Genomic DNA, 15,666 nt, shown 5'->3' on the forward strand with positions numbered 1-15,666 from the left:
GATTCATTCAACAGCTGTATTTCATAGCTGGTTATGCTTGTTCCTTTCTTTTCTCAGATTGTTGACTAGATGTGGTTGGAATTTTTATTTTTCTAAAAATTATTAAACTTCCAGGAAATATTTCCTCCAATACTATAATAATTATTTATTAAAGTTATTTATAGCTAAATTCAATTCTGTTGAAGTTATCGGTAATTAAAATTGGTTTTTTTTATAAAATTGTTAGTAATAGTTAGTAATTTTAGGTTGTATCATTGTTCACTAAAGTATGTCATTTGTATCGAGTTACCTTTTAAATTATTTTTTGGGATGTTTTTCCTCTGAAATTTAAATTGTTATCTCGTTTGCCCCAAATCATTAACTCTATTAAAAATAACATAGACAAATTACATATTTAGTCACTCAATTATTTTTAAGGTTTTATTTTCGTCACTCAATTATTATTTTTCAAAATAATAACTAAACTTGAGTTTTCTGTTTTGTATTAATCACCTAATTGATTCAATTTTTTTTAAATTTGTTACATATATTAATTCATTTATATCACATATTTTTTACTCGACATATAAATTTAATTTAAAATAATAAATAATATTAATATATCACATATAAAATCAACTTATTCTGTGGGGTTCAAATTACTCTTTTTAGTAGTTTAGACTTTAATTACAGTGACAACTTTTTGTATAAAATAGTAAGGTGACATGGAATAATGACCTATTAAGTTGACTTTATATGTAATATAAATATATTTTATACTTTTTTAAAATTAATTCTATTCAAAATATGAGATTTAAATTTTACTAAACATATACATTTGCAAATGGATAATGACACGTTAATATTTTTATTTGTTAAAATATTTATGACATTTTAATTTAATATTTCTTTTATTAAAATTTCAAGTACAAACATCTTAATATGTTGTTTATTATTTATGTTATAATATTATTTATTATTATAAATTAAATTTATATGATGAATAAAAATATGTGATATAAATGAATTATTATATGTTACAAATTTAAAAAAATTGAATCAAATTAGTGACTAAAATGAAACAAAAAAAATTAAGTTTAGTGATTATTTTGAAAGAAAAATAATTGGGTGACGAAAACAAAACCGTGAAAATAGTTAAGTGACTAAATATGTAATTTACCCTTGTTTTTAACAGAACTAACGGTTTGAGGCAAACGATGTAACATTTTAAACTTCAAGGGGCAAAATGTCCCGAAAAATACAGGGATAACTCGGTACAAATGACATACTTTAGGGGCAATGGTGCATTTAAGCCATAATTTTATTTTAATTTTGTATACTTTTAAATTATATAAAAAAATATAATGATTAAAAAATAAAATTTTATTAAAAATAGTTATGTAATAAAATGAAACAATCGAATTATAATAGCAATTTATAAAATTAAAATAAATTAATCAATGTTAGCCGTGCATTCCCTTTTTTATTTAAAAATAAGTATTAAAATAAAATTCAATCGTTTAAAAAATAAATAGTTGAAAAAGGAAAAAAGTTAAGTCGAAAATGGCAATATTTTGAAAATCGGATCGGACCGGCCGGTTTAACCGGGAACCGCTGTCTGGTCCGGTTCATCCTATCCCGATTAAACCGTTACTAACAAATCGTTGTGAACCGTTCGAATCGGCTATGAACCGTTCAAACCGGACTGGGATTGAACCGCTAAGAACCGGATGTTTGACATGGATATTAAAAATAATAATAATTTTCTATATATTTGAACGTCAATATTAATTCAAAACGTCACCTAATATTAATTAAGTCAATTTAATTAACTTTAAAACAAAGAAATAATTAAGGGCTTTAAATGTTATTTGATTCATTCAATAAACAAAATAAAAAAATCATAAATCAAAACAAACAAAGGGTTTAATCTTGAAAACGAAGGATTTCTTTCTCTTGTCTTTTTCTTTGTGGGTTTAATATGAACAGTGAATTTTTTTAGGGTGGAATTCAAAGGCGATTTTTTCTAAAAATCACCGGTGATCGGTATATTTATCGATCTAACATCGGTCAGATTATATTTCCCGATCTAACACCCGTAGCAGTAAAGCGCGCCCCCTGAATCGCGCTATATGCTGATTTGGCACCACGTGGAGTATAGCGCGCCCCTTGTACCGCGCTATACGCTGACTGGGTTACACGTAGGGTATAGCGTGCCTCCTGCTCCGCGCTATACGCCACGTAGGGGTATAGCGCGGATCATGGGCCGCACTATACGCCGTACCAAAATTATATTTAACACGGTCCCTGATTCGCGCTATATAATAATTACATATAACGAGGTGCAGGTACCGCGCCTTATATGTTTATAAATACCTCGCATCTCTCCTCATATCTCCTCGCATCTCTCATCTCTTATAAATTAATACAACAATTCCGTCAACGAGTAATAATTCTGGCAATCTTCTTATATTTGATTTAGAAGTTCGTGCGATTTTTCGTTATAAGGTAATTTTGTTATAATTTCTTAATTATACTTATTGTTTATTATCATTATTTGAAAAAATGTTATACTAATTATTTTTAATTAAGTTTTATGTTTGTAAAATTGAAAAGCGAGAGCATATGTCGAAATAGTTTTGCGGTGCAGGTAATAATATAAGATTATATTATTTAAATTATTTACGATGATGTGTAAAAAAATTGTGTTATATTTTCGTTCATATATAATTTATTTAATTAGGTTTGTTTAAGTTATTTTTTTTGCATATATAATATTGCCGCACTTTTAAACTCAAAGAATGACGCGACTTTCAGCTATTGTTTATTATGATGGTGAAATTCGAGAAGATGAAACCGACGTTGTTTTCATATCAAATGAGCATGTTAAAATATCATTCAAGAGAAACATAACTCTTGAGGAGCTGATAACGAAGATTTCGAGGAAGATTCATGTTGGAAGTAATAGAAGAATGTCGTCGTTGCAGTACAAATTTCCAACATCATTGTTACCATTAACTTATACAGCGTTCGAACTTTCGAACAATGATGATGTTCAAATGATGGTTGAAGCTCAAAGTAATTATTCAGACGCCGCTATTGAGATGTATGCACATTGTGTTCAAGTGCGTGTTGTTCGGGGTCAATCTTTAAGCTCACACTATGGGTTGGTTGAACAAGTTGATCAAGTTGACAGCCCGACTACAACAATGTGTAATGATTTTAATGTCATAATGGGGAGACATTCATCCGCAACTCCTTACGATATGTACCGAGGTGGGTCCACAAACAATCTGTATGGCAACACCGCGTCCAGTTCAAGGGGAAGGCATTCACCTGCAAATTTCTTTGACCATATGGAGATGTCATCCACGCAACCATCTGTGCAGTTTCCATTTGACACGATGGCTTCAAGCTCCAGGGGAGGCATTCAACTGCGAGCTTTTTCGATCTCAATGTCGATATGCCTTCCAGTTCAAGGGGAAGTCGTGCAAGTAGTAGGTTCTTTGACCTAAATGTGGAGAGCATGGAGGAACCATCATCTCCACCAGAAGAACCGCTTCGTGAGCCTGGTGCGGATGGTGCTAAGACTGGACTATTCATTTACCCAGAATCACCGCAATTCAACTCTGATGATGATGAAGTTACAGGAAATGTGGCACAAACTGACCCTCATGCACACATGTATGAAGCTGATTATGGTGCAATGTACGGGCCAGAATTTGCGGATATGCCACATCTCAGTGACTATGGATATTACTCATCAATAAATAATGGTGAGTTATCTTTAGGCATGGAGTTTTCAAGCAAACAAGAAGCAATGATGGCTATAAAAAAATTACAATATCCGTAATTCTGTTCAGTCCAGAGTCAACTGATCGACGACCGAAAAATATGTATGCTACTGTGCCCGACGCGAAAACGGATGCAATTGGATGGTTCGCATATCGAAAATGAAGAGGAAAAAATAACATATGAGAACTAACAGTATACAACGGTCCTCACACATGTTGTGCTGGAGGGGTCAACCAAGATCATCCCAACTTGGACTCTAAAGTGATATGCCAAGTCATCATGCCCATGGTAAAAGCAAGCTCTCATATAGCTGTTGCAGTGTTGATTTCAGCTATACAATCGCAGTATAGGTACACCGTCTCCTATAAAAATGCTTGGTTGGAAAAACAAAATGTCATTGTTAAACTTCATGGCGAATGGGATGCATCTTACAACGAACTTCCAGGTTGGTTTAGGCTGGTGCGGACGTTGAATCCTGGGACAACTGTGGACTTTGAAACCTCCTATGCATACCATAATGATCGAGTTCTTCGTGATCGATGCCAATTCTACCGAGTTTTTTGGAGTTACCCACAGTGTGTTAATGCTGCCAAATACTGCAAGCCTATGATCCAAATCGACGGGACTTTCTTCTATGGAAAATACAAGCAAGTTTTATTATTGGCAGTTGTCCAAGATGGCAATCGCAACATTCTTTCAGTTGCTTTTGCTCTTGTCGAAGGAGAAGATATAGATTCTTGGGCTTTTTTCCTCCGAAATTTACGTGCACATGTTATCACGAGGGAAAAAATATGTGTCATTTCAGATCGCGGAGCTGGGATCAAAGCAGCAATGGAGTCTTTGGGTCCAATGTGGCAACCACCCTTTGTCCAACATAGGTATTATCTCCGACACATTACTGCGAACTATCATGGAAGGTACAAGAAGAATGATGAGCGTCAATTAATTGTGCGTATGGGTAAATGAAAGCAAGTTAGTAAGTTATACATTTTTTGATCATTTTAATTTTGCAAAGAAAGCAAGTTAGTAAGTTATACATTTTTTGATCAGGTTACGAACTACTTCCTTGAACGTTTGAATCAATGCTTCAAGATTTGCGGGTGAAGAACGAGGAAGGATACGATTACATCAGCCTCATCGATAAAGAAATGTGGATGAACGCATATGATGGTGGATATCGATATGGACACATGACAGCCAACTTGGCTGAGGCAATCAATTCAAACCTTAAAGGGTGCACGTCACTTACCTGTAGCAGCTTTGGTAAAAACTATATATATTTTCGTTTGGGGACGGTTTTTGCGAAGCTCGGGGGACAAGCTCAAACTTGGATGCAAGGCGGTCATGTCTATCACCCTAGATTAGTTGCAGATCTACAGAAAAAAAATTGATGCATCAAATGGAATGTCTGTAACAAGCTTCTCAAGAAGGCATGAAATGTTTCATGTAACAGAGTTGCCGCGACCTCTTCAAGGGATTGAAGCTGTGTCGTTAAGAGTAAATCTAAGGGACAGAACGTGTGACTGTGGGTTTTTTCAAGCTCTGAAGTATCCATGCTCTCATGTGATAGCAGCTTGCTCGCATACACGTCAAGACTATAACCATTTTTTGGATCCCGTATACCTACTATCTGAAATTTTTAAGGTATACGAATTTGAGTTTCCCCCATAGGTAATGACAAAGACCCTGATAAGGTTCAAGATTGACTTCCGATTGTACCAAATCCGAGTTTATTGAGGGAGCGTGGTCGTCCAAAATCCAATTGAATTCATTGCGATATGGATATTCGAGAAAGATCTAGACAAGACAGAAGATGTGGCCATTGTAGAAACCCAGGACACACTAGAAAAACATGTCCACTTCTGTTGTCATCAAGTAACAATTGATGAGGAAATGATGTATTTGTTTATCAAATAATAATTCTTGTATTTTAATTTGCATTTACTTCAAGTTAATGTCATTCGATAATCACTGATGAAGATTAAAAAAACAAACACAATCATTAAATTTTATCAAACTAATAACAATTTGGCATTTAAATACAACAAACTTACAATAAGAATTAAATGGTAAATGATAACCAAATTACAATAACTGATATTAAATGGTAATAAACAAAATTAACTGAAATATATTAAAAAAAAGTCCAACAAATTTAACAAAATAAAGTAAGTATTAAATGAGAAATAATAAAAAATTATAATTAAACAAAATAAAGTAAATACAAATATAATAAAAAAAATCTATCGATGCCTGCGTCGCGAATGTGTTCCGCAGGGCGGTGGCTATCGGTCTCTAGGAGGATTTCTTCGTATCACTGGTTCTGACTCCTCGATGTCATCATCATCGTCGTCGTCGTCGTCACCATCGTCATCGTCGTCATCCTGAGCAGGTACATTAGGTTGATGAGGAGCTGATGACGATGAAGCACCTCCATAGAATAAGGACCCTGGAGGTGTATGACTGACTATCCCACCGGCCTGGGAAAACTGGGAAAACCCAGACATCGCTGAGTGTGAAAACTGTACAGGAGGTGTCTGTGCTGCGGCCATGGGTGATGAGGCTGAACACGCTAAATATCTAGCATATGAACCCTAAGTCGGATCTACAAACATAGACCCATAATAGCCTCCATGAGGGGTCATCTGTGACGGTGACGGGGTCATAAAACCATGTGAAGGCGGCGGCGGCATCTGGTAATGGAAAGGCAATGGCGGCATCGTATATGGCTGTGGTGGCTGCTGGGAAGGTCCTACTGGTGCAGCTGAGGATGAACCGGAAGCACCTGCTCTCCATCTACGAGTCGGGGGACGATGGTGCTGAGTCGGTGAACGTCTATGTCGACGTCGTGGAAAGGTCTGCCCTCGTGCATCCTCGGGTAGTAGAAACGGTTTCCCGTTACTGTTGAACCACTCATAATAATCCTCAGCATACATCAAAAAGTCAGTAAAAATGGGCTCTCTACGTGGAAGGCGTCGATGCCGATCCTCCCACAACACGACCCACTCATGATGCCTCACCAGCCAATCTGTATCTGTCTTACCGCATCTATCTAAGCTATGCAACTCGTCCATATTGTGAGGTGCTTTTGGAATTGTTTGAAAACAACCAAACTGCCGGAGCACGCGATCAGTGGAGTGCCACTCGACGGTCGCATAACAGATCAGAGGGACTATCGCCATCTAAACATCTGATGGACCCCTCAACTCATGTGGGATCACCGCCCTCACATCATCAGTAGAATATGGCACCCATTCAAACTAAAACAAATAATATATAATTTTTATCAAAATAATAATCTAATTATATAACTATAATCTAAAATCGATTTTTAAACATTAAAATTCATACCTGTGTGCCAGCCTTCTGATCGATTAGTACCCTAATTTTTTCTAAACCATCAGGTAGCTCATGATGATTTTTCCTATCAGTAGACCACCTATTCAAGGAAAAAAATTTGTTATACGTTGTATAAAATTATTAATATACAAAATCAGTTTTATAATTACCTCAAAAGTAGTGGAAATATAAATGGGTTCTTCACAACAGAACATAAAAAGGGCAATCGATACCATGCCCAAGACTGCAGCAGCAGGAGACATCCGTCGATAGCATTACATCTGTAGTTAGTGGCTCCACACATCTCCCTGTACAGCAAAGCCAAAATTGCCGAGCCCCAACTGAATGATCCGGCGAGACGAAAGTCGCTAAGATGTCGCATCCACATGCAGTGAACTAGGTTGCGCGATTTGTCCGGCATCAGCAACCCTCCTATCAACTGTAGTATGCATGCCCGTGCATACATCTTAACCTCATCCTCAGAGGCGTCTGCTCTTAACTCCCAAAAATTTGCATCTAATCAATTTAACGGTATCCTACCTCGGATAAAATTTTCTGGGACACGTTCTTGACTATCCCGACACAAAGTAGTCCAAGAATCGGAAGTTATCCCCGATAATACATATCCATCCACCGGAAGCCCCAGGTGCATAGAAACATCCTCAAGCGTGATCCTGTACTCTCCACATGGAAGATGGAATGTGTGGGTCTCCGGCCTCCACCGCTCTACTAAGGTAGAAATCAGGTCTGGCTCTATCTTACAGTGACCCTGATATCTACCTATATAACTGAATCCATCCTCTACTAAATACGGCAAGACACCGCTGGGTATCACTAACTTAAGATTCCTAATAAAAGGATCTAATACACGATCCTTCTCCTAAAAATAAATAATTACAAAAATTAATTCTTACTCTAATAATCATGCATTAAATAAATCAACTAATTATTACTAATAATTTAAATTAAATTAAAACGTTAAAATGTTACTGTATCAGCAAAGTGTCGAGATATTTAATTCTTAATCTAATAATCATGCATTAAATAAATCAACTAATTATTACTAATAATTTAAATTAAATTAAAACGTTAAAATGTTACCGTATCAACAAAGTGTCGAGATATTTAATTCTTAATCTATTAATCATGCATTAAATAAATCAACTAAATATTACTAATAATTTAAATTAAAGCGTTAAAATGTTACCGTATCAGCAAAGTGTAGAGATATATGATTTCCATCCGAGCGAAGTAGACTGCCTTCCATTATATATCTGCAAAAGAATTATATTAGTAAAATATTAAATAAAGTAAATACATAATAGTAAAAATATTATAAAATATACCTTAAAAAGATAGAGTATTTGAGAGATATTTAGAGAATTTGAGAGAATTTGGTGTGATAAAAGTGATTGAGGATGGAGGTATTTATAGGGAGGATGGGGACGTGTATTTATGGGTATAGCGTGCGCCCTGCACCGCGCTATACCCCACGTGTCAGATACCCAGGTATAGCGCGGATCAGGGGGCGCTACACCACGTGGCGCCAAATCAGCGTATAGTGCGGTTCAGGGGGCGCGCTTTACTGCTACGGGTGTTAGATCGGGAAATATAATTTGACCGGTGTTAGATCGGTAAATATACCGATCACCGGTGATTTATTGAGAAAATTACCGAAATCAAATGGGGTAAAAAGGATTAGAGTTCATCTTAAGTAGTCTTCTTTGTTTAGGGTTTGTGTTTAGGGTTCTTTAAAGAAAAACGAAGGATTTGGGTTCGTTTGAATCATCATATTGTTGTTTAAAAATGAAGGGATAGCAAAATGGTTGAACGACGACTTCTATAACCAGGGGACAACATAACGGTCAATGGTAATTTCTGGATTCTTCTTTTGTTTTGTTTTTTTTTCATTTTAAGATTCTTATTCATCTTTTGTTTGGATTTTTATTTAAGGTTTCAAAATAATTAAATTTGTTTTTTGGGTTATGTTGCATTACAGATTTTTTATGTCTGTATGTAGGTTGATTAGGATTTCAAAGTGATATTTTTTATGTGTTTATGTAGTTTTTTAGGGTTCTTTCATAATAAAGTAAGTTTTTATGTATGTATGTTTGGATTTGTCTTGTGTTTCAAAATAAAGTGATCATTAGGATTCCTTCAAAATATGCCTTTATATATGTCTTTATAATATGCCATGGTTTTGTCTGGTATGCCTTTTAAATAATAGGGTTTTGTCTAGTATGTCTTTATATAGGCATTTACTGATTTAGGATTTATTGGTTGTTTACAAATTTTAAATGCAGTTGGTGTTATTTACTGATATGTTCCAATGGTTCCACTTCCATCAATTGGAATAACAGTTAATGAACTTTGGAAAACGTATTTAGTAAATATATTAAAGAACTATAAGTACATGATAAATTCCCTTTTCAAGTATATGATATGTTTAGATTGCTTTTGTAATCCATATGTTTGTAATCTATATGTTTGAAAATGAATTATGTATTTATGTGTGGTTAATTTGGTTGTGTAGAGTAATGAGTATGGAAGAAAACAACAATGCAACACCATTAGGGGAACAAACAACTTTCGTTGCCCCGTCATCAAATGTTCGACTGAAGACAGACGTGGCTTGGAGATATGTTAATGAATTACAAGATGAACATGGAAGGAAATCATACTTCTGCACATTTTGTCAAAAAACTTTTCATGGTGGAGGTATTAACAGAATGAAACAACACCTTGCGGAAGTAAAAGGTAATATTTGTGCATGTCCAAATGTACCGGGGGATGTCAAATTTCTTATGCAAGGTAATTTGTAGGAAAATAATATAAAAGCAAAGGAGAAGCGCGGTTGTTCTTTGGGAATACATACTAATTTGGATGAAGATGAAGAAGTACAAAAACAAACAACTAAAACGAGCAAGAGGAAAGCTTCTTCAAACTTGCAATCATTCTTTAAACGAGGTATAAATGATCTTTCTCAACCATCGATTAAATCTTCTATGCAAAGTAAAGAGAGATCACATGATACGGATATGGCTCTTGCTTTGTGGTTTAACGATGCTTGTATTCCTATGAATGCCATGAATTCTCCACTTTTTCCAATTGCTATGAGTAAGATAGCTAGCATGGGGCATGGGTACAACGGACCTTCTTATCATGATATACGTGTTAATTTGTTGAAAGATGCAAAACAATCTGTGCACCTTATTGTTGAGTCTTATCAAAAAAATTGGTTAGAAACGGGTTGCACAATTATGAGTGATGGGTGGAGGGATACTAGGCATATACCACTTATCAATTTTCTAGTTTATTTCTCAAAAGGAAAATCTTTTATCAAATCTGTGGATGCATCTGATATTGAAAGTAATGCACAAACGTTATGCAACTTGTTTTCTGAAATAGTTAAAATAGTTGGTCTTAAGAATGTTGTTCACATGATTACTGATAATGCTGCTAACTACAAAGCTGCTGGAAAATTGTTATGTGAGAAATATCCTTCTGTTTGTTGGTCTCCTTGTGTTGCGCATTGTATAAACTTGATTATGAAGAATATAGGGAGCTGTCACATGTTGATAGCTTAATTACTCTTGCTTCAAGGGTTACTATTTTTATTTATAACCATAAGTGGTTGTTGAATTGGCTGAGAAAAAGACCTGGGTGGACAGAAATCATTCATCCTGGTGCCACTCGTTTTGGTATCGCATTTATTGCATTAAAGAGCTTACATGACCATAAAAATGATTTACAAGCTATGGTCACCTCTAATGATTTTAAGAAAGTTATAAAATTGCCAAAAGCCATAGAAGTTAAACTTATAATTCTAGATGAAACTTTTTGGAAGAATTGCTTGATCTCGGTGAATGTGATGGCACCATTGTTGAGACTTCTGCGTGTTTGTGACTCGGACGAGAAACCTTCTTTGGGCTATGTGTATGAGGGAATGTATCGGGCGAAAAACGGCATCAAAAAACTATTTCGATTCAAAAAGGTTTTATATAGGTCGTATACCAATATAATCAAGGCTCGGTGGGATAGGATGTTGAGAAAGAGTCTTCATGTTACAGCTTATTGGTTAAATCCAATCTTTCAATATGATCAAGAAACCTTTTGCCAAAAAGCAGAGGTTTTTTCAGGGGTCATTGAGATGGTTGAGAAAAAGGTATGTGATATTGGTTTGAAGGTCACGATGCAACTCATTAACTTTTGTGAGCAAACTGGAACATTTGGTTGACCACTTGCAATAGCTTCTCGAAAGTGTACTCGTCCAGGTAAGTTTAAATAAATAATTTCTTTTATTATATTAATTATTTTACTATGCTAACTTTGTTACCATATTTTTTGACGAGTGGTGGAAACTTTTCGGTGGAGATTGTCCAGAGTTACAAAAGTTTGTAATTAGAATTCTAAGTCAAACATCATCTTCTTATGGCTGTGAGCGGAATTGGAGTGTTTTTGAAAGAATCCATACCAAACGGAGAAATCGATTGGAGTATCAAAGGCTAAATGATCTTGTATATGTTCACTATAACTTATGTCTACAAAATAGGTATGATAGAATGTTTTTCTTGAAAGACGACAAGGCTTTTATTATTCTTTTTTTATTTTTATTCTAAATTACATTTGCAAACATTTTAACATTTAAATATTATAGGCTCAAGTATGATAAGCAGTCTTACGATCCAGTTGATTATGAATGTATTGATCAAACCGAATTTTGGGTGGTTGAAGAAGAAGGTGAAGGAGAGATTGACTTGGACGAGTTGGATAACATGGTTGAGAAAGAACCACGAAATAACGAGCCATCTACTTTTAAAATGAAAGGTTAGTATTTTCATAAACATAGTTATACTATTGATATTCTAGTATGTAGCATTTTTGTTACATCATCTTTTGTTTATTTGATATTCTAGGAAATGTAAACAATAATGATGACGACGACGATGACAACATTGCCATTCTTGAAGATCTTGATTTGTGTTCTTATCAAAATGCTTAAATGTTGTTGAAGTTTAACTTTATTTGGAAGGATATTGATATTTTGACTTTTATTTTGAAGGTTAATCAACTTTTGTTTTGGTTATAATGTGTAATGTTTGGAGATTTTTATTAGAAGTAAATCAAGTAATAAATGATGGAATTTTGGTGTTGTATTTAAGTATTATAGTTGTGGGGATGTTTTTGGTATTTTTATTTAATTTTTTAAATAATTATGACGACGTCCAGTTCTTCCGACCGGTTCGACCAGTTGAACCAGTGAACCGGTAGCACGGCCGGTTCGCTGACCGGTACGGTTATGAAAACCATGGAAAATGGAAAACAACAACTACATGTATTTAACAAAAGCTATAAGGATAATAAACATCAGGTAGGTTGGGTTATCAAACTCCTGAAACAACTCAAACGTTAAAGTTTTTTATTGCCATCTTTTATAAGTGATCTGATTATTTATTTGGTTAAAATTGATATTTAATTACAAAATAATTAATCAAAAGATATTTAATTTTTGACAATTATATATTTCTAATAATCAAAAAATAAAAAAAATATTATCTCACGTGCAACTTAGAGAATCAACTTTTTCGATCACTTTAAACATAGGTCAAGGTAGTTTTATTGTGTGACGGTCTAATCTAAGACTAATTTATGATAAATTTTAACTTAAAATATTATATTGTTAAACTTAAAAATTTATATAATTGATAATATCTTTGGTTATAACTGAGAATATTACATTGCATTTGGTTTTAAATTAAAATATTAACTCTGTAACACCCCAAATTATGGGTTAGTAGTTTTGAGTTTATCCGAAAGGTAAGTGGACTGCCATAGATTTCATGATTTAAGTTTTTGGGTTTAATTGGGTTGTATTTGGGTCCAATTAACCATAAAATGAGGAGTTTTAATTTAGGGACAAAATGCAAAGGGGATACTAGGATGAACAGTATCGATAATGGTTAAATTAGGGCAAAAATTAGGGTTTTTGGGCTGGAGTATTGATACTGCCAAGAGGAGTATCGATACTGGGACCCTAATTTCGCAGCAAAATGCATTTTTGGTACCGATACTCGTAAGGGTATCGATACTACAAGTAGAGTATTGATACTACTCGTTTTGGATTGTTATATTTGACATGTTTAAGGTCTATAAGAGCTAAGGATGATATGTAATGGTAAAACTTAGTCTGTGAGGGACACAAACGACCAAGTATACCTAGAAACACTAGCAAAAGCAGGTTACATCAAGAGTAACCATACTAAGCATAATATGCCAAAGTATATTTGAATGAGGACAAATATGAATAGTCAGGACTGAGGATCATTCAAGAGAAATATGATAAGCAGTACGATGATTATGTCAAATTCAGTGGTTGTAAAAAGTATGAGCTTCGATAATGTCAGTGAACCCAGGAAAAGTAAGTTGTTCTTTTTAGTTCAATAAGTTTTGAAAGAAATTACGATAAAATCAAATAGAGTATCGTTACTCAGAAATAAACCCGAGTAAGGTATTGGGCTAGCCAATACCTTAGATAATAAGTAAGCCTTCGTATAATATTCGAGATGTACCCAGGTTACCTTAATTACTTTAATGGGGCATTACCAGTGCGTGAGGCACTTCAAGGGCTAACTAGGGCGTAAGACTATAACACTCGTGAGGAGTGGGTTAGCAATGTTAGTATATGGGGCCTATGGGCCTTATATTTGCATGTTTAGTTATGTCAATTCTGTTAGGTAAGCTTTCGATGCACGTAAATTCCAGTTCTTACCTTTAGGCTTTTTTGTATTCAAGGTAGGTTGGCTTGTCACTCCGAGATGCACGTAAATTCCTCTCACCACACCACCAGACCTATCCCATGTTCGTTTATATCAATCCTGCATGTATAGTCCCATTAGTTCAGTAGGTCAGATATGTTAAAGCTTGGCTTGAAAGCTATGTGAGACCAAGCCAATGCTTCAGTTTGTACGAGAATTGTATCGATGTTATATGACATCGAATTCCCATCAATGATATATTTGATGGCTATGTAAGGACCAGAAGATTATTCAGTATGTTGTGGGAATTACGTCGATGCTATGTGACACCGGGGTTCCCTCAGTAACTACTGTCTAAGAGTTATGTGAGACCAGATACTAGTCAGATTGCATTCAGATAATGTACAGTATGTCAGGTTTGCATTCAGATAATGCACAGGAGTATCAATATCACATTTAGATAATGCATAGTATGTTCACTCATTAGGGTTAGAGTTATAGGCGTACTCATTGAGAGGCCCTTAGAGAATGACTAAGGGAAGCGTGAGACCCATAGTTTAGTAATAGAGCAGTAAAACACTTGATATAGGTCATACATGTACCTACTTCTTAGTGGCATGTCTTCAACATGCTTATATTTATGAAATTCTTATGATGCTCTAGATTAGTGATTTTACTATTGATCTTTGTAAGCTCAGTCTTTGGATGTTTTTCGTCAGTAACTCAATAGTTTAGGTAATTTTTTAGCACTGTCGCGGTAGAACTTCTAACAACTCTGACAGATTATTGTACTGTAGCTTTAGTGGGCATATGTATTCTAGAACCTTACTTATGTATTTGAGTTGTAATATTTAAGATGTATTAGCTTGTTTTAACTTATGTGTCATAGAGTTGTGGTTTTGTAAAATGATATTATAACAGTCATTTATGTTTAATTATGATACCATTCAATATGTTTGAAAAGAAAATGGATATGTTTTGAATTTTAGGGGTTGTCTCGATAGCACAGTGATGCATTTTTGGCCCAATCTGGTTTAGGGTGTTACATGTAGTGGTATCAGAGCTTCAGGTTAAGTTGGTTCTACCACCTAGTTGTCATTTTTAGTAAGGTGTCAGTGAATACATGCCTAGGTACTTAAAGGACTTGTATAATCCTGGAAATCCTAATGGTGTTTATTTCTCAATACGTGTTGTAGAGCGTTGAAATGACTGATAGTTTCGAGCATGGTTGTGAGGATAGGATGGAGAGACGAGCATCAGTTTCAGTGAAGAGTTCTTGCCTAGAGCAGAGGATCAAGGGATTTTTGTAATGCCCCAAATTTCAGGCTAGTAGTTTCGGGTTTATCGAGAGATAAATGGACCCCATAGAATTTATAATTCAAGTCGTTGGCTTAAGTGTTGGTCTTGGGTCCAATTAGTCATTAAGAGATGATTTTGCGTAGTGGAAAAATGAGGAGGGACCAACAGTGTAATTCTCTAATTTTAAAGATGAGAGCTTTTATAAATATCTCTCATTTTATTTTCTTCCTCCCATTTTGCATTTCTTCTTTCTTCCTCCTCCAACCCCTTAAGCTAAAAGTGAGTCTTTTGAACCATTTTCTAGCTCTTTAAGTTTAAATTTCGTTCTTAACCCCTCAAGCATCAAGGATTTAATTAATAAAGCACGAGTTCTTTGTTTGCAAGAGAAAGTTGGGGGTTTTATCATCCAAGTCAAAATGGGGAATGGTTTCTTGCTAAAGGAGCTCAATTTTGGGTTTCAACCAGTAAAGTAGTGCATTTCTAATCCTTTGGAGTAATT

At 34.8% G+C, this 15,666-nt stretch overlaps 1 protein-coding gene across 1 annotated transcript; it reads left to right on the plus strand.

Moving 5' to 3' along the window:
- Positions 1–9,650: 9,650 nt before the first annotated feature.
- On the plus strand, positions 9,651–15,178 carry LOC120143239. The gene is made up of 5 exons (XM_039157617.1): positions 9,651–9,870; positions 9,952–10,619; positions 10,745–11,278; positions 11,364–11,387; positions 15,065–15,178. The coding sequence occupies exons 1-5, from the start codon at positions 9,651–9,653 to the stop codon at positions 15,176–15,178; spliced, it is 1,560 nt and encodes a 519-aa protein (XP_039013548.1).
- Positions 15,179–15,666: the final 488 nt, after the last annotated feature.

The sequence above is a fragment of the Hibiscus syriacus genome, unplaced genomic scaffold (genome assembly GCF_006381635.1).
Source record: "Hibiscus syriacus cultivar Baekdansim isolate YM2019G1 unplaced genomic scaffold, ASM638163v2 tig00110840_pilon, whole genome shotgun sequence".
Classification (NCBI taxonomy): Eukaryota; Viridiplantae; Streptophyta; class Magnoliopsida; order Malvales; family Malvaceae; genus Hibiscus; species Hibiscus syriacus.

Bases quoted from the DNA above. Each gene is read 5' to 3' on its own strand.
- LOC120143239 (XM_039157617.1), top strand. From the start codon at position 9,651: ATGAGTATGGAAGAAAACAACAATGCAACACCATTAGGGGAACAAACA. The intron at 10,620-10,744 runs GTTTGTTGGTCT...TATAACCATAAG, and splicing joins TATGTGAGAAATATCCTTCT to TGGTTGTTGAATTGGCTGAG. The intron at 11,388-15,064 runs GTAAGTTTAAAT...TACGTGTTGTAG, and splicing joins TCGAAAGTGTACTCGTCCAG to AGCGTTGAAATGACTGATAG.